The 19,741-nt window shown below is 44.5% G+C and overlaps 1 protein-coding gene across 11 annotated transcripts in view; it reads left to right on the top strand.

Moving 5' to 3' along the window:
• Positions 1-2,471: 2,471 nt before the first annotated feature.
• The window catches only part of PRDM10 (PR/SET domain 10), a gene marked incomplete at its 5' end in the record, with an annotated part of 52,701 nt that continues 35,431 nt past the window's right edge, over positions 2,472-19,741 (top strand). For 5 of the 11 annotated variants that reach the window (XM_080649911.1, XM_080649920.1, XM_080649913.1 and 2 more), the window contains 5 exons: positions 2,472-2,540; positions 5,080-5,244; positions 9,454-9,513; positions 16,870-17,095; positions 18,650-18,891. In XM_080649911.1, coding sequence (XP_080506037.1) covers positions 2,472-2,540; positions 5,080-5,244; positions 9,454-9,513; positions 16,870-17,095; positions 18,650-18,891 — 762 coding nt within the window. Of the gene's footprint in view, positions 2,541-5,079; positions 5,245-9,453; positions 9,521-11,371; positions 11,443-16,869; positions 17,096-18,649; positions 18,892-19,741 lie in introns of those variants that run through there. The other 6 variants (XM_080649914.1, XM_080649917.1, XM_080649910.1 and 3 more) reach the window with 5 other exon arrangements.

The raw sequence follows: 19,741 nt of genomic DNA, 5'->3' as shown, positions 1-19,741 counted from the left end.
TACAACTCATCCTAAATATCTTTTAATATCTGCTTAAATAGTGCTGTTTATAAGAAGTTTTTAAAAACTAACTTTATTAGGCTACTAGAGGCCCGATGCATGAAATCCGTGCAAGGGGCTCGACCCTCGCGGCCGCGGTGACTTGCCTCGGCCCTTGCAGCCGCAGCGGCTTGCTTTGGCCCTCGCAGCTGTGGCTTTGTCCAGAAGGACATCCGGAAGGATGTGTGGAAGGACGTCCAGAAGGTCATTCAGCTGTCTGGTCTAATTAACATATTATGCCTTTATTATTATAGATAACTTATACATGATAAAATTCACATATTTTAATTAAAGAGGTTTTTTTTGTTTGTTTGTTTTACTTTGGACACATTATTCCCAATGTAACCACCACTGCAGTTCAGATACAAGATGTAGAACCTTTCCATTTCTTCAGAAAGTTTCCTCTGTCCCGTTGTTGATGCATTCACCTGCTGGTGCACATGGTCCTTGGTGGAGAGCAGAGTGGGGTGCTTTCGGGGTGAGCATAGTGGTGGGAGGGCGTGGGGGTGGTGCGGATGGTGGTGTTGAGGTGCAGGGAACAGGCTCCTCCATGGCTCACAGCCTGCCCGCAGCTTGGACTTGGCAGTTCCTGTGTGTCTGAGTCAGGCCCAGACATTGGGCGTTAGTCCTTCCTTCCTTCCTTCCTTCCTTCCTTCCTTCCTTCCTTCCTTCCTTCCTTCCTTCCTTCCTTCGGTTCGGCGTTTGGAGCATGTGTAGTCTTAGAATGTCCTTCTCAGCTTGTTTCCATGGTGGGAGATAAAAGGACCTGCTAAGAGTTTCTACCTGGGCTAATAATCAAATTAAGAGAGACAGATGAACAGGGGAAAATAAAAAATTTAATACATGTGCACAGGGAATTCACATAAGCATGAACATTTCAAAGACAGTGAGCAACATTGGGTATGTATGACATTTTGGACAAAGGAGAGAAAGGGGTTGGGTGGGGTTTTAGATTTCAGAAGTGAGAGCAGGCAGTTTACCTGTAGTTGAGGAAGAGCTGAGCACACAGGGCAGAGCAGTTCTTTCGAGGCACGTCAGAAACAGTGGGACACTGGGTGTCTAGCTCAGAGGCCTCTGCCTGGCGCCCTGCCATTTACCATATTAAATCAAATTAGGTAAGGCGAGCATCCCAAGATTCCTTTCCTGGAGTGGATCTTTCCATCTCAGTCTCTTAGGCAGGAAGAGAGAGGGTCAAAGGTCCTTTCTGAGTCTTTTGTTTCTTAGTAACCAGTTTGAAATCAATACCCCAAAAGGCAAAACTTTGGTCCCCTTCCTCACTAGCAAGGGAGAAAACTCTGGCTGGATGTTGGCCCGTGGCCTTTCTTACCTTTACTTCAATGGGGTTCTGGGCAGACTTACGTTTCCTGTCTCCACAGGCCTCTTTGGTGGGGTGGGCCGGAGGCGGTTTATCAGGCACAGCTGCCCCGACGCCCTATTAAGCAGCAATGCCACGGGCTTGTAAAATGTCAGCATTCTATCATCACCTAAAGGGACGATTGATTTCCCTAAAATGCCTGTTTTGGAAAAGAATAAGGTTTCCGGAGGGAGACTCAGTGCCTGTTGATGTTTGGTAAGGCTTTTGATTGGTTCACTCATCGCTCCTATACTGACTAGCTGGGAAACAAAGTTTATACTTGTACTCGCCCAATGGGGGCCCAGAAAGTTGAGCCTCCTCTGCCTGCCATTTTTTCCTCGCTCTGTAACTTTTGTTATTCCGCTGTTCATTTCTGTAGGTGGTATGGGAACTCGGTGTCTAAGCAGGTGTGGAGGGCGGGGCTGGGGCTGTGCACAGTCAGACGTGGGTGTGAACCATCACTACCTGCATTTAGAACCTCATTCTTCTAATCAGAACTAAGAGAACTGCCTTAAGTATTTTTTTAAAAAATATTTTTATTGATTTTAGAGAGGAAGGGAGAGGGAGAGAGAGAGATAGAAACATCCATGATGAGAGAGAATCATTGATTGGCTGCCTCCTGCACGCCCCACACTGGGAATCAAGCCCACAACTGGGGCATATGCCTTGCCTGGGAATCGAACTGTGACCTCCTGGTTCGTAGGTCGATGCTCAACCACTGAGCCATGCCAGCAGGCTGGGCTTCCTTAAGGCTTTTTGATGAGGGTTACATTATATCACATGTGCCTAGAACATAGCAAGCATGCAAGACATTGCATAATTATAAAAAAAATTTCTCTTTTACCTTTTTGCCCAGGTGTTCTCTTTTACAGAGTTTTATTTTTCTCTCTTTGTGGCTGAAATGATAATTTATTAAAATGTATTCATCTGTTTAAAGCCTTGGTTCCTTTTCTCTCTTTTTGCAGGCACATTGCAGAGACATCCCTTCGTCCTTCATGCACACCTGCGTGGTAGACAGGTGACTGCCCTCTGGCCCATGCTGCTCTAGGCGCCCTGACGTGAGCTGTCCAGGGAAAGGATGGATTCCAAAGATGAGAGCTCACACGTGTGGCCCGCAGCTGCAGAACACGAAGAGAACGCCACACAGGTGAAGGGGGTCTCCAGCGTGGGGACATGTGCTCACAGCCAAATAGCAGCTTCCATACAGTAGTGAGTAGTCGGGAGGGAGCGGACCTGCAGAGCCGGAGGTGAGGAACCGCAGTGGCTCAGCACCTCGGATGCCACCAGTGCGTTCCCGTGCGAGGCAGAGGGGCTGAGCTACCACCCCGGAGCTTCTCTGCTTTTCCCAGCTCATGTCACAGTCTGTCTCACTCCTCCATGTTATTTTGTTATTGGTGCTGAACGTGTTTCTCCTTTTAAAAATTTAATATATTTTTTATTGATTTCAGAGAGGAAGGGAAAGGGAGAGAGAGATAGAAACATCATTGATGAGAGAGAATCATGGATCGGCTGCCTCCTGCATGCCCTGCACTGGGGATCGAGCCTGCAACCTGGAATGTGCCCTGACCAGGAATCAAACCATGATCTCCTGGTTCATAGGTCGACACTCAACCACTGAGCACGCCGGCCGGGCGCAAGTGTGTTACTTTACTTTGATGTTATCTAGTATATGGTTTTGTTTTGTTTTGCGAGTAATGAAGTTCAAGGTATGTCTATAAAGTGAGTGGCTTTTCTTGCTTTTCAAATGAGGAGTGAAAACCTCTAATTGAAAGTTGTCCCGTTGAGTCAGTAGCTCTGGAGGTCAGTCACTTAGCCAGTGCCTCCGTGATTGCGATCTCTGCCTTTGACACTGCTGCCCCCGCAGCCGCGGGCTCTGTGCCCTCCCCTTCCGGCAAAGGCAGGCCCTCTGCATGCTTGGTGTGCGTCCGGGGAGCCAGGTTTTGTATGTGACCACAGTACAACACTTAGTTTTTAAGCATTATAATAAATACGGAATTTTTATTTAATTTTTCACTGAATGGCATGACCAATATAATATCAAAATGAGGACGTTAATTGAATCCTTTAGATATACACATATAATTTAATTTAAACAATATAATAAACATTACAGCGAATAAAATGGATCATCTGGTATGATTTAAATGTCTGAGTCTGAATACTTAAATGTTCTGGAGATGCTTCTAGCAGAGCCATTGAGAATGCTGTTTTGTTCTCATGGAAACCATTTTGAAGGTACTTCAATGCAGCTATATATTACCATGTATTTTATTTATAAACAGAAATGTAGTTTATTGAGGAACAGAGTAAAAGAAAATGTGGTTATGGCAGGTCCCCACACATGGGTCACCAGACAGCAGCAGGCAGCAGAGCTCACCTCCCTCACTGCGCCCTCTCCGCCCAGCCCTGCCTCCTCCCCGCTGCGGACTCAGGGTTAGCAGAACAGCGAGTGGTGTAGACCGAGTGGAGGAGGAAATGTTTTTTGCTTTTTAAAGCGCTGAAACCAGGGCAGGGTTTTGATGTAAATGGGCAAATCTAAAGTCACAAAATTATCTTGCAGCACTTAAATGTGAAGCATAAGTATGTTATAAGCCTAATTCTTCCAATATATAAACTGTACCTTCATGGACAAATTAAATTTATGTAGAAGCTGGACCGATCACTTAGTGTAGAAATGGAAGTTTGCTTTATTTCTGTGATGCTGATTGCATTTGCTCTCTAGGTTTCTGGGGATGAAATTAGCTTATGTCATCTTTGGGTTCTACTGTTTTCCATCGGAGGAAAAAAGTTAGGTCCAAAGACAAGAGAGTATACTATAAGAGTAAGGATTCCATTCTATGAGTGATCAACTTTAGTATCAGCACATAAATTATTTCTCTCCCAAAAGTGTGCTTGGCCATCTGCTTCTGTACCTTCAATATCAGACTCAGGCGGTGTGCCAAACTCCAGCCTTCAAGAATTCAAACCTCTGAAGCTGACTACTCAGAAAACATTTTAGGAAATTCAATTTCTGCTTTAGTTCTTGGTAGATGGAAAATTATTTACCCTGTTGACAACTGAAACGTTGTCCAGAACCCCTTAAAAGGACTTGGTTAGAACCTTCTGTATGTTGATCTAGCGGGCAAGGAATTCTGTTACAGTCCTTGATTCAGCAAAAATTTACTGACATGCCTCCAGTGCAGCCTTGGAGTGTGAAAGAACTCGGAGGAGAGAGAGTGACCTTATTTTAAACAGTGCTGAAAGGCACGATTAGTTACAAAGTGGAGTTTTTATGATGTGTTAACAGCAATTGGCTTTTGAGTCTTGACGTATATTTTTTTAACATTACAGAATAATTTGTATTTTGGGAATGTTATTGACCTGGACCCTCCCTTCAGTCATACTTCCAGGATTAGTTAAGTTCCCCCCATAAGCTCCCGCAAAGAGAGATCTGCATTGGCTATTTGAGGCGAAGGGGAATTTAAATCAGTGGCCTGATAGTAAGCAGTAGATCGTGAGTGACGAGGTGCTTGGTGCCTGCCTCCCAGTCACTAACTCAGCAGAGGTGAGAATGTATCAACCCCCTTCTTTCGTTGGGGATATTTTAGGGACGCAGCGGTGTACTCTGCTTGGTCTGCATGGATCTTTGTGAGACTGGTTTGGTGCTACCGGGGTAGTCGCTACATACTTGCTGCTTTTTGCCCCAGGTACACTTTGTCCCAGACGCCGGAACTGTGGCTCAGATCGTCTACACTGATGACCAGGTTCGGCCGCCCCAGCAGGTGGTGTATACGGCAGATGGTGCCTCCTACACGTCAGTGGATGGTCCTGAGCACACCCTGGTGTACATCCATCCTGTGGAAGCTGCTCAGGCATGTGAATGACTATTGTGTATAGTTTGTTTATTAATCAGTTGGTTCACTCATTACTTCTGTTTACTCTGCCAGTCACCACGGTGGCTATTGATACAGGAAATATTCACATAAGATTTGTGCTTTCAAGGAGTTTATAACCAGCTTCGCAGAGGAAGATATGATTTATTTATTTAAATTAAATGTAATGAGCTAGAACAGTGATTTTCAACCTTTTTCATTGCATGGTACATGTAAACTAATTACTAAAATTCTGCGGCAAACCAAAAATAAATATTTTTTGCCAATCTGACAAAAAAATAGGTATATTTTTGATTGATTTACCAAAAAAATAACAATAATAATAATAATTACCTACCCTTTTTGCTCCAAAGTGACTTTTTAAAAAATCAGGTGCCTATACTTGTATATAAGGATTTCTGGCATGAAGAATTAACCAATCTGACACAACCTTATTATGCAACATGACCAGTAAGATGCAACTCTATTATATGACCTATATATTTATAGTTCAAGAAAGGGCACCCACACCAGACAGCTATTGTTGTGTTGTCTGTTGTCATTTTTTAATTTGACACTCTAAGGCAGCTGTGGGCAAACTATGGCCTGTGGGCCGGATCCGGCTGTTCTATCTGGTTCTCTTGCTCTCCCCTCCACTCCTTTACTTTGAATTTATACTAGTTCACACAAACACTCCATCCATGCTTTTGTTCCGGCCCTCCGGTCCAGTTTAAGAACCCATTGTGTCCCTCGAGTCAAAAAGTTTGCCCACCCCTGCTCTAAGGGAAAAGAGGCCAGTACCCCTGACTATGTAGTCAGGTATTGCATGTTTTAAAAATTCTTGTGGCACATGGTTGAAAGCCGCTGAGTTAGAGCACTGGGCTTGTATCATTTCTTCTCCCCAGTGATCATGGACTAGATCAACATGTTACTTTTCCTAAGTATCAACAAGCAGGCCAAAAATGGCATTTAGTTCAGCATAGCTTAATCAAAGATAGATCATGGGGAACATACAGATTAGTAGTTAAGTGTATAAGCAAAGGTCCTACTAGCTTATTAACTGCTCTTTATTATTAATTCACTATAGGCCCGGTGCATGAAATTCGTGCACCGGGGGTGGGGGGGTGGGGAGTGTGTCCCTCAGCCCAGCCTGCATCCTCTCCAATCTGGGACCTCTCGAGGGATGTCCGACTGCCCGTTTAGGCCTGATCCAGGTAGGATCGGGCCTAAACGGGCAGTCGGACATCCCTCTCACAATCCAGGACTGCTGGCTCCCAACTGCTTGCCTGCCTGCCTTCCTGATTGCCCCTAACCGCTTCTGCCTGCCAGCCTGATCACCCCTAACCACTCCCCTGCCAGCCTATTTGCCCCTAACTGCCCTCCCCTGCAGTCCTGGTCACTCCTAACTGCTCTCCCCTGCAGGCCTGGGTCCCCCCCAACTGCCCTTCCCTGCAGGCCCAGTTGCCCCCAACTTCCCTCCTCTGCCAGCCTGTTTGCCCCTAACTGCCCTCCCCTGCAGACCTGGTCCCTCCCAACTGCCCTCCCCTGCTGGCCATCTTGTGGCGGCCATCTTGTGTCCACATGGGGGCAGTCATCTTTGACCACATGGAGGCAGCCATCTTGTGTGTTGGAGTGACAGTCAGTTTGCATATTATTCTTTTAATAGAGGCCTGGTGCACGAAATTCATGCCCAGCCTGCACCCTCTCCAATCTGGGACCCCTCGAGGATGTCCGACTGCCCGTTTAGGCCTGGTAGGATCGGGCCTAAACGGGCAGTCGGACATCCCTCTCACAATCCAGGACTGCTGGCTCCCAACTGCTCGCCTGCCTTCCTTCCTGATTGCCCCTATTCACTTCTGCCTGTCAGCCTGATCACCCCTTAACCACTCCCCTGCCAGCCTGTTTGCTCCTAACTTCCCTCCCCTGCAGGCCTGGTAATCCCTGACTGCCCTCCCCTGCAGACCTGGGTCCCCCCAACTGCCCTTCCCTGCAGGCCCGGTCGCCCCCCAACTTCCCTCCTCTGTCACCCCTAACTGCCCTCCCCTGCAGGCTTGATTGCCCCCAACTGCCCTCCTTTGGAGGCCTGGTCCCTCCCAACTGCCCTCCCCTGCTGGCCATCTTGTGGCAGCCATCTTGTGTCCACATGGGGGCAGTCATCTTTGACCACATGGGGGCAGCCATCTTGTGTGTTGGAGTGACAGTCAATTTGCATATTATCCTTTTATTAGATAGGATTAGATGGGATAGAGGCCTGGTGCACAGGTGGGGGCCAGCTGGTTTGCCCTGAAGGTTGTCCTGGATCAGGGTGGGGGTTCCCTTGGAGCGTGGGGCGGCCTGGACAAGGGGCCTGTGGTGGTTTGCAGGCCGGCCACGTTCCCCCGGTGACCCAAGGGAAGGCCCTGGTATCTGGGATTTATTTATCTTCTATAATTGAAACTTTGTAGCCTTGAGTGGAGCCAAGCCTCCTGCTCACTCGGTGGCTGCAGCCATTTTTGTTGGGATTTATTTATCTTTTATAATTGAAACTTTGTAGCCTTGAGCGGAGGCCTGGACCCGCCAGGGCAGGTGGAAAGCTTGGCTTCCTCCATTGCCGGGGGCAACCCAAGCCTCCTGCTCTCTCCAGCTCCATGGCTGCTGCCATTTTTGTTGGGATTTATTTATCTTCTAAAATTGAAACTTTGTAGCCTTGAGTGGAGGCGTGGGCCTGCCAGGGCAGGTGGAAAGCTTGGCTTCCTCCATAGCCGGGGGCAACCCAAGCCTTCTGCTCTCTCCGTGGCCGCAGCCATCTTGGTTGGGTTAATTTGCATACTGGCTCCTTATTGGATGGTGGGCGTGGCTTGTGGGTATAGCAGAGGTACAGCCAATTTGCATATTACTATTTTATTAGATAGGATTACTGATTTGCAGGCCTGTAGTAGAGCAAAGGTAAAAGTTGTACAATTATAGGTTCTTTTTTTTTTTTTTGCCAGTGACTTGGGGTATTAGTTTCCAAATGTATGACACACATATTCCCCAATATATAATTATTTGTTTCTCTTGTTATCACTTTTTTACACTGGACAAAGCACTTTTAAGCATATTAAAAAAATTAAGTTCCATACTTTTACAGTAGGATCCTGGTAATAAAAATTTGCCCTTATATGCAATATTTAATCAGAAGGCTCAAATCATTTCCAAGAAGAAATGGAGCCTACCTAATTGATATCTTTAAAATTGGTATAAACATGAAATCGGCAAACATTGAGATGATAGTTTTGGAATGCCTCTGCTTAGGCATAGTCCCCTAACTGTATTAAAATAAGATCACATAGTTTATGTAAAGACTGTTCTATGTCCAGCTTTTAGTTTATTACCATGCTAAATATCTGAATTCTGATAATTTTTTAATGTCAGATTTAAGAATCTGGCACTGGCTGAAACTCTCTTTTACATTCTTTTGCAATCAAAATGTAGCCATAGTTCTTATTCCCATAAGGTTTGCTCAAAGTTTGGGCAAATTAAAGTCTTTTAAAAATTTTAGGGGAAAGAATATTTTTCTGGACTGGAGGTTTTTTGTGGTGCCCTGGCTAAAATAATTTTGAAGATTTTTCTTCTATAATCAGCTTTGCTGCATCATGACATAAATTATGTGTTTATGAGAACTTTCTTTTAAATTGTGATTTTATTGGCTTTTTCTGAAAAAAAAATCTATGGAACATTAAATTCAGTTTATTTTTCTTCTGCTCTTCTGATAATGTGTGCATTTTACATTTGAAAGAGTTGCAATGCCTGCATACGTAGTACTCTTCTACATTTTTATGTATGTTTATCATTTTCATTTAATTGCATGTCTACTCCTTGTGGTTCACAGTGTTAAGTGTGAGTGAATGCACCCCTGTTCATGGCATGTCTTTTATGTTTTCATGACAGGCCTTTTAAATTAGCCGTGACATTCAGCCTCAAGAGAGGCTTTGCTTAAAGTAAAATGTGGAAGTATGTTAGCCAGGTGAGATGGTTAGCCTACACAGTCTCTTTGGTGCCATCTGAATGAAAGGCTTTGGCTCAATGTAAGATTACCATCGTTATCTTCTTTATTAATGAAGGATTATTACTAGCTATATGGGAGTTAACTCTCCCACGAATTGGTGCTTAGCAAGAGGATAATTTTCCCTGTGTAGGCGAGCTGTCTAAAGATCTATTGATAAGCTTGTTGTTGTTTTTTTTGTCTAGACTCTGTTTACAGACCCCGGCCAGGTAGCTTATGTCCAACAGGATGCTACAACTCAGCAGGTAATGAGTTCCTTTTTGCCTCTTTGTTGTTTGGAATAATATTATGAATGTTACCATTCCCTGGAATGTTCCCCAACCCTCTGCACTGTGTATTCTCTTGATGTGTGTTTCTTATATAGGAAATTAAAGTTGATGGCAGCCTTCATTATTCTAGCTTCTGAAAAACTGAGATTTTTTTGGTTATCCTTTAAAACATTTCTTTCCTTTCATCCATATTTCTAATATAGCCTTTTTGACTTTGAGGGATTTCCTTGTTTTCCTCCAGATTGTGAGAGTGATAAAGAAGGTGCAGGAGCTAGATGTTGTCAGTCTTACTCCAAATAGTTTTATTTTTTTCATGTTAGGTAGTATGATTAACTTAGCCATACCACTGAGTGTCTCGAGTGATTATTAAGTAAATTCTCAATTGGTAAGCACTTTCTGCTTTTGAACTTTAAAAAAATACATGCTTTTATTTCAGAGAGAGGAAGGGAAAGGGAGAGAGAGAGAGAGAGAGAGAGAGAGAGAGAGAGAGAGAGAGAAACATCAATGATGAGAGAAAATCACCCATCGGATGCCTCCTGCACTCCCCCTACTGGGGATCAAGCCCAAAACCCAGGCATGTGCCCTAACCAGAATTGAACTGTGACCTCCTGGGTTGTAGGCTCGATCCCCAGTGGGGGCCATGCAGGAGGCAGCTGATTGATGATCCTCTCTCATCATTGATATTTCTATCTCTCTCTCCCTCTCCCTTCCTCTCTGAAATCAATAAAAATATATTTAAAATATTTTTTTAAAAAGGAAAACAACTATAATAGATTGAAATACATTAAATATATTTAAAATCTATAAGCTCATACTGACATTAAAAGCAATAACTATTTGGTCACTTTTTGAGGATGCTAGGGGACCACTACATTCATTATTCAGGAAACTGGTAAATGACCAGAAAGAATATGGCCTTTCTCCCTGAATGTACTCAGGTAAACAATTACTTGATGAGGGAAATATCTTTTTAGAAGCATTCCAACTAATAAATAAAGCGGGGATGCCTGGCTTAGAATATCACCATTTTTCATCTTTAATGAAATATGGACCTAGGCAGTGATCATTAACAATAGTCTGAAACCATCAGGAAAAAGCTGATGAGGCACTTTATAATGGATGAATCAACTTGACCCTCTGAACATTGTTAATATCATGAAAAAGAGAGAACCATTCATTATAGGCCTCCTGCTGTTGTGTACCTTCTACTTCATTTCATATGAAGTATTCCTCCTCCCAAATTGAACCTGAATCTGATTGAGTCTCTGGATTCCACTACCAGATTATAGGAAGCATGGTAGACAAAATAGAACAAGTTCAGAGACACACAGGGATGTAGTCAGAAAGTCCATACTGTGGGAAACTGTCAGACAAAAGGCCTACTTTCTTCCACATATAAATTGCAAAGGAAAAAAAGAGAAATGGGAATTTACAGATTAAAGGAGACTTTGGACAAACCAGTTATAAAAAAAACAACACGAGACCACTGGGGAAATCCCAACACTGAGTAGCTATTTGATGATATTAAGGAATGATTAACTTTTTAGATATGATAATATATAAGATTAAAAGTTATTTTTCTGTAGAGATATCTACAGAACTATTTACAGATGAAAATGTACAATGCCTGAGGTTTGCTTCCAAATAATCTAGTGAGGAAGAAAGTGTGTGGGAGAGTAGTTGAAATAAGGTTAGCCGTGAGTTGATACTTGTTGAAGCTGAGTGATGGGTGTGTGAGGTGTATTATACTATTCTCTCTATTTGACATATGTTTAAAATTTGTCACTGTAAGTGGGAAGGTTATTTTTATAAGACTCCCTAAATAGCTTTTCAGAGGTGAACAAATTTACATTCCTACCAACACTATATGAGAATGCCCATTACCACACACCCTTGCTTTCTTTTAATATTTTGCCAATCTGATATGCAAAATGGTATTCTGTTATTTTAATATTCAGGCATATTTTAATTAGAAATTGTGTTACCATTTGCACCTCAAAGGACGCTTCATCTTCTTCAATCTCCAGAAACAATCTGTTTTATGTTCTGTACAAAGGAAAGTTGGGCTCAGATAGCTCTGTGAACAGTTTCATCACAAGGAAGTGTAACCGTTGGCTTAGCATCTTTCTTTATTACAGTTTCCTTTCAACCCCCACGGTTTTTATTCCTGGCTATAACACCTCATTGATTGTCAGCTTATTCTGTGACCTGGATAAATTCCAGATAGAGAGTTGGATGAGCATTTAACACAGATGATAAATGCTTTTTTTTTTTCCCGTTCCTATTTTCAATGGTGGCAAAACCCATTTGAAGCCTTTTTTTTTCTTTCTTTCTTTCTTTTTTTTTTTTTAATATTTTTAAATTGATTTCAGAGAGGAAGGGAGAGAGATAGAAACATCCATGATGTGAATCATTGATTGGCTGCCTCCTGCACGCCCCCTACTGGGGGGGATCGAACCCGCAACCCGGGTATGTGCCCTTGGCCGGAATCGAACCTGGGACCCTTCAGTCTGCAGGCCGACGCTCTATCCACTGAGCCAAACTGGCTAGGGCTGAAGCCTTTTTCATATGTGTCTTTCCTCCTCCCTAAGCAAGGCACCAGTAGTCTCCAGACCTGGGAGCGCAGTCTCTTCTTTGTTTCTGAAAATGAACATGTGCGACTCCCCACACACTGAGAAGGAAGTATGCTGCCTGATCATCGGTCTCAGTAGGGACCAGAAACATTCTGTTGTGTTTGCTGCTGTCCAGTGTGGCTTCATATTTCACTTCTCCCATAAATGGTCTCCTGAAATGCAAATGCATTACATAGTTTCAGAAGTAATTCCAGAGAGAGGCATTAAGTGGGACGGAGAAAGTGTACCATTAAGTTTAACAAATTCTTTTTCCTCCTACCTCCCGTGTTTTATTGTGGGTGACAAAATGCACAGGATTAAAATACTTTAGTATTCTTTTTCTGTGAGTATAATTGCCACTTGACCTTGCTGCCTGGCTATTGTCTGTGGAGCAGGGGTGGTTGGTTGCCTTGTGGCTCTGGGATTCAAGGTGGATGTGAAGCTCACCTCCTCGGTTGCTCTGTAGGGGCCACTGTAATGTAGCGGAAAAAGCAGAGTCAGAATTTGAATTTTATCTCTGCCACTTATGAACGATGTGGTAATGTTACCTGTCCTCAGAGGAATTTAAAAATATGCCTAGCTCTCAGTAAGTGTCAATTGAATTTGAATTATTTAAAAAAATATGTGTTGTTTTTTTAATTGATTTCAGAGAGAGGAAGGGAGCGGGAGAGAGAGATAGAAACATCAATGATGAGAATCATTGATCAGCTGCCTCCTGCACGTCCCCTGCTGGGGATTGAGCCTGCAACCAGGTATGTGCAGAATTGAACAGTGACCTCCTGGTTCATAGGTCAACACTCAACCACTGGCCAGGCTGAATTTGAATCATGAATTGAACAAATTTATAATGCATGCCTACTGTGTGTTGAGGTCTGTGCTCTCTGGAAATAGACAGTCTGTACCTAGCAATGATTGTCATGGACCCTTTTCATCCCTTTTTAATAGTAGTTTGCACGATTCTGCTGTGTGTTCAACCTCTGCTTTAACATCAGTCTTTCCAGATAATGCTGAAGTGTCGAGCCTTTTCTTTGCCACAGTCTTTTAGGGGAGCTCAGCGCGGGGGAGGAGAAGGTTGCTGGTACTATTTTAATGTCAGCTTTCTCAGCAGTGGCGAGAAGCCAGCGGTAACCTTGCCCAACCACAGCCTTTCTAGCAGCATCTGCGGGGGAAATACATCTCCGCTCCACTGGAACGCCTCTGAATTGCTGAATTCATTCTTTGAGGTTGGCTCTGCAAAGATATAAAGAATTTATGAGGAGCAGAGGTGGATATATGCTTTGGTTTGTTCAGTGTGTGATAACATTCATCACTAACACAGGCATAAAATTTAAGTGCTTAGCATAAAGGGCGACACTGAAACTGCGCTCTGAGATAACAAGTGGGAACGCAGCAGCTTTGCTGCAGGACCAGGGGAGGCTGCGAGGGGAGGTGGCAAACGCAGTCCTGTTGCCAGACAGGAGTCCCTGCTCTTTTCCTTGTGCAGGCTTCCCTCGGCGGGTATTTCATTCTGCTTTTATGGAAGCCGAAGCTGAAGCAGCTCCCAGAATGCTGTCCTCCCACGTAAAGCTTCTAGAAGGCCCTGAGCTGCAGAGGTGGGATGCCATGTAGGAGTCCGGGCTCCTGGGTTACATGCATGCATGTTAAAACAGGCATGCACTGTTTGAGGTAACTGTTTTTATCTGCTTTCTGGAGCCTGAGTATTTTATTTTATTTTTTACTTTTTAAAATATTTTTATTGATTTCAGAGAGGAAGGGAGAAGGAGAGAGAAATCTAAACATCAGTGATGAGACAGGCGTATCAATTAGCTGCCTGCTGCACACCCCCTGCTACTGGGGATCAAGCCTGCAACCCGGGCATGTGCTCTCACTGGGAATCGAATCTGGGACCTCTTGGTCCATTGGATGATGCTCAATCCAATGAGCTACACCGGCCAGGCAAGCCTGAGTATTTTAAACGTTGGGCAATGATCTTTTTTAAAAAAAAATAATTATTTTTTTCTTTATTGATTAAGGTATTACATATGTGTCCTTATTCCCCCATTGCCCCCCCCCCAACCCCTCCACTCGTGCCCTCACCCCCCGCCCCCCAGTGTCTGTGTCCATTGCTTATGCTTATATGCATGCATACAAGACCTTTGGTTGATCTCTCCCCCTTCCCCCACCCTCCCCTGCCTTCCCTGTGAGGTTTGACTGCCATAGCGTCAGTCTCTGTAAACACTCACAGTACTTCCTTGTTACAGAGTTTAGGAAGCTCTTGGACTTGGTGCACAACTAACCAACCATGGTGTTTCTGTTACCAGCAGCCCAGTTCCTTTAGGTGCCTATAGGGACGGGTGTCATTTCCCAAGGGGCCAATATATTTTCACCAACTAATCTTCATTGAATATACAATGTTCAGCAGTCTTTTACAGAGTAGAGGAAGCATATAATGTTATCTCAGTCCTTACAGAATTTATGATAATAATGTATTATTATTATTAATATTAAGCACTTATTAAATGCCAGACACTTTACTACTAGCCTCATATACATTATTGTTTCATTTCGTCCTCACAACCTATTGGTATAGGTTTACTGCTATGTCCATTTTACAGGTAAGGAAGCTGAGGTTCAGAGTAGTTTATTAACTTGCCAAGTAGGGGGCCAGGATTTTAATCCACATCTGTCTGACGCCAAAGCGCATGCTGTGCTTCCCTGAGAGGCAGTTGGAGAGTCGAGGTAGACTCACAGGAAAATGCATAGCATTGAAAAGTAGGTGGTGTTTGGCAATGGCTGCAAAGCTATGAGGGATTGCCAATGTGTGAGATGTCAGAATCAAGCTTCTAAAAGATCTTGGCAGACTGGAAGAACAGAACAAGTAATAAAAGGAAATTGACTGGAGAGAAATGCAGAATCCTCTCATTTGAGTGAAAATCAGCTGTTTAAGTTCTGAGGAGGAGAGAAGTGGATTCATAGCTCTCTGAGAGGGAAGAGGGACTTGGGGGTTTAATGATCTGCAAATGTGAAATGGGTCAGCAGTGGAACAGAGGCCGTCATAAATGCTAATGCTACAGTCATACAGATATGGAATCCACTGAGGAGCCAGTGAAGACAGCAGGATGAAGAGGGGGCTGGAAGTTTGGCTCTGTGAATGAGTTAGAGGTTTTGGTCTTGACATAGTTGAAGAACTGTCTTCAGGCGTCTGGAGAAGGAAGATGTAGGGCCGACCAATGCATGGGAAATACAGACAGGGACATCTCCACTCCACAGAGACCATCACTGAACTCTCCAGCAGGGTCCGGCTGCCCTGGGAGGTGCTGACTGTGGAGCAGAGGCTGGCTGATGTGGATGGGATTCTGTGCCTGCAGGTGCCCCAGGAGGTTAGAACAGAGAAGTCAGGGAGGGCTAGAGCGTCAGGATGGCCATGGAGAAACTGGAACGTGATGTCTGCTTTAGAAGATTGGTGCGGGAAGAGCATTCTAGGTGAGGAAAACACGAGTGGGGAGATAAAGCAAAAGGGAGCAGACATTAAAAAAGAACTTCCTGTATTTATTTCTTATTTTTTTGTTAACCCTCACCCGAGGATATTTTCTCATTAATTTTTTTAAGAGAATGGAAGGAAGGGGAAGGAACACACAGAGAGAAACATTGATGTGAGAGAGACACATCGATTGGTTGCCTTCCACAGAATCCTGGACCAGGGCTGGGGATTGAGCCTGCAATTGAGGTACGTGCCCTTGACCGGAATGGAACCCAGGACCCACTGTCTGAGGACCCATGCTCTATCCACTGAGCCAAACCAGCAAGGGCCTTGCTGTATTTATTAAATTGTAAGGGGACCTGGCTTGAGTATAGCTTAAGGTTAATTGAGACTAACTGGGCAGGAGAAATAAGATTGGGTAAAAGGAATCTGGGTGGTATGTAACCCATGGCACTCATTTAGGAGGTGAGAAAACTCTCCAAGGGACCTTTCGTTTTCTGCCAGCAGATTTGGTAAGGTGGCATTAATCCAATACATGACCCAAACCTCCTCTTATTTGCAAAAGACTGACTTCAGCATGCTGAAACAAATAGACACCACTTTCATTCTTACTTAAGACCGCAGCCTTTCTGAGGGGTAGGAGGAGAGCTGCTCACCATGGAATTTTACCAACTGCAGGTTGCACCATGTGCTTAGTTTGAGAAGTGAGTGGTGGAAGGTAGGTAAAATCATTACCTACAGTGCTGTGGCCGCCCTGAAAAGGCAGGAGGGACCCCCACCCAAAACTGAGTTCAGAGGTCGAGACTGATGATACCACACGCACCCCACAAGGCTATGAAAAGGTCTATTGCTCACATCCTTGCAGTCCCAGGGGAGACAGGGCAGGCCCTCCAGCAAGTCTGAAATGGCTGGAGGGAGTAAGGAGAGGAGACTGGCTCAGGGTTTTGTCGAGATGGAGGGGTGGGGTCAGCCTGAGGGTTTGAGAACACATGGTCAGGTGCTGGTGGGGTTTGAAACTCCTGCCAGTATCAAAGGAGGGAGCACCTGGGACGTCTCATCAGCTTGCCCGGATGTGGGGCAGAAACAGCAAAAATGAAGGCAGACTCTGTTTACAGCCAATGGATGGAAATCACTTTTCCAGGGCCTAGGAGGGGGCTAGTGTGAAGAATACCTGCTACCACTACCTGAATGTCACGTGTGTCCGTGTCTACAGTAACTATAAGGGAACGTGTGCTAACTTTGTCATGCGACTTTGTCCAGGCCTCATTGCCGGTGCATAACCAGGTGTTACCTTCCATCGAGAGTGTGGACGGCTCGGACCCTCTGGCCACTCTGCAGAACCCTATGAGTAGACTGGAGGCCAAAGAGGAAGAGGATGAGGATGAGGATGAGGACACAGAGGAAGAGGAGGAGGAAGAGGGTGAAGACACAGACCTGGATGACTGGGAACCGGATCCCCCTCGGCCCTTTGACCCGCACGACTTATGTGAGTACCAGCGAGTTCTCACGAGTGAGGCTTCCCGCGTGGACCATGCTCCCTGCTCCAGGGCATTGAGCCTCAACTTGGACATGTGCCCTGACCGAGAATTGGACCCTGACCTCCTGGTTCATAGGTTGACACTCAACCACTGAGCCACACCGGCCGGGCTCCCCGGATTTCTCCTGGACCTTTTGTGTAATGGCGGTAAAGCCCTTTGCATGGGGCCAGAGTTCACCTTCATGTCCAACAGAGAACTACCTCATGTGTTTTTCCTTGAATGCATATGTTTTCAAGGCCACTCCTTAGTCAAAATACACATAAAGTCACGTTCTCTTATAGACATTCATACAAAGTAACTCTTCACTATTGGAGAACTGTTGAAATTGAAAATTCCTATTTCCTAAGCCAGATCATCACACAGCCAGAGCTGGTAAAATATGATTGGTTAATTAAATTAGCTAAGGGTCGTGAGTATGATCTCTGTGTGGTCCAGTGGCTGTATGTACACCGTTCTGACGGTTAGCTGACAGATGGGTGCTGCGGGGGAAGAGGCAGGGAGGGTGGATGCTTAGTGCAAACTGATCACTCGGAGAATGAGCCAGCGCGTCCTCTCCGGTGGGTCCGATTGTGCCATCCAGGTAAATGAAGGCTGGGATGTTAAATCCATTCATTTTAGCATTATCTTCATGGAGTGCCTTGAACTCTCAAACTGCACAGTATGCTCTCTGTTTTTGTTCCCAGACAATGAGATTTCTGTAATTTCTTTTGAAAAAATGGATGAAATAGTATTGTCAGGTTTTCTTTTTAACAGCTATTGAGACATAATTTATACACTATAAAATTCACCTTTTTCATCTCATCAGATTTTATAACATTTAGCCTAATAAGGTCTTCTTTTTTTTCTTTTCAGACATACTATAATTGATTTGTAAATTTAGTGGCCACTATTTGAATTAATACCAGTAGAGAAATAAGTCACAGCCACAGCCTGCATATTATTTTTGGCAGGCGTAGCTGATTCTGCCTGATTTTAGAGGAAGAGTTCAGGATTTTATTGGTCTATGAAAGCTAATATATTATAATTGAATGGGTATTGTAATTATAGGAGTTAATTGAATTTTGGTCTGAAAACTTAGGGATTTTTTAGCTTAGAACTTTTTAATTAATTTTTTTCAGAGGGAGGAAGGGAGAGAGAGAGAAAGGGAAAGAGAGAAAGAGGAACATCGATCTGTTGTTCCACTTCTTTATGCATCTACTAGAGGCCCGATGCACAAAATTTGTGCAAGAGTAGGCCTTCGCAGCCCTGGCTTCATCCAGAAGGTTGTCCGGAAGGTCGTCCGGATGGTTCCGCCACTTGGTCGATTTGCATATTATGCTTTTATTATTATAGATTGGTTGATTTCTGTATGTGCCCTGACCAGGGATCGAATGCGCAGCTTTGGTGTATCAGGAGGATGCTCTAACCAACTGTGCTACCTGGCCAGGGCTCAGCTTAGAACTTTTTACCTGAGATCAAGTCCTGTTGAAAGATCTGACTTGCGGGTTTTCTTTTTGTTGCAGGGTGTGAGGAGTGTAACAATGCACACTCTTCAGTGTGCCCGAAGCACGGCCCCTTGCACCCCATCCCCAACCGTCCCGTGCTCACCAGAGCCAGAGCCAGCCTCCCCCTGGTCCTCTACATTGACCGGTTCCTTGGAGGTGTATTCTCCAAAAGGCGCATCCCTAAGCGCACCCAGTTTGGCCCCGTGGAGGGACCCCTTGTCAGGGAGTCCGAGCTGAAGGATTGTTATATTCACCTAAAGGTAAGTTATGCTTTATTCGTAGTTCACTCTTGTTCTTATTACTTTTAAAGGGCACACATTTTCCTACTGAGCCTCCTAACCCAGTTTCATTGCAGTTGATTGCTGAGGCATGACATGAACAGCTCTGTGTGTTAGGGGCTGTATCAGTTGGCTAGAGCTGCATAACAAAACACCAGTTTAAATTATGGAAATGCATTTTCTCACAGTTCTGGAGGGTAGAAGGCCAAGATCAGTGTTGAGGGGGGGTGCTTTCCTCTGAGGCTCCTCTCTGATGTGTAGAGGCCGCCTGCTTGCTGCCTCTCTGGTCATCTCTCCCTGGAAGGCTGCCCTGGTGTCTCTCTGTGTGTCCCGATCTCTTCTTGTAAGGACACCCGTCAGGTTGGATTAGGACCCACTCTAATGACCCCACTTAAACTTAACCGCCTCTTTAAAAGTCCTATCGACAAATACAGTCACATTCTGAGCTCTTGGGGGTTAGGTCTTCAACATGAACTTTTTTTTGTTTGTTTATTTTTGGCAGGGGGGGCACATAATTCAGCCCGTAACAGGTGCTCTAACACCTCCTCTGCAAAATGATTAGAATAAAGAGGATTGTGTAAACCAGGGGTGGGGAACATCCAGCCCTTGGGCCGTATAAGGCCCGCAAAATCCTTTGGTCTGGCCCTGCCAAGGCAGTAGGGGTGAGTTAATTAAATGTTTGAACAAATATAGCAGGCTAATTTTTAAGTTGATAATATTGTATGACCTGCAAATGATGTTACAAATATCCAAATGGCGGTTCGGATCCGAGTCACGGCACCAAAAAGAAAAAAAAAAAATCCAAATGGCCTTTGGCAGAAAAAAGGTATCT

Source organism: Plecotus auritus (assembly GCF_963455305.1).
Source record: "Plecotus auritus genome assembly, chromosome: 13".
NCBI lineage: Eukaryota > Metazoa > Chordata > Mammalia > Chiroptera > Vespertilionidae > Plecotus > Plecotus auritus.
The sequence above is the reverse complement of the archived record's forward strand: the minus strand, read 5'-3'. Positions and strand labels throughout refer to the sequence as shown.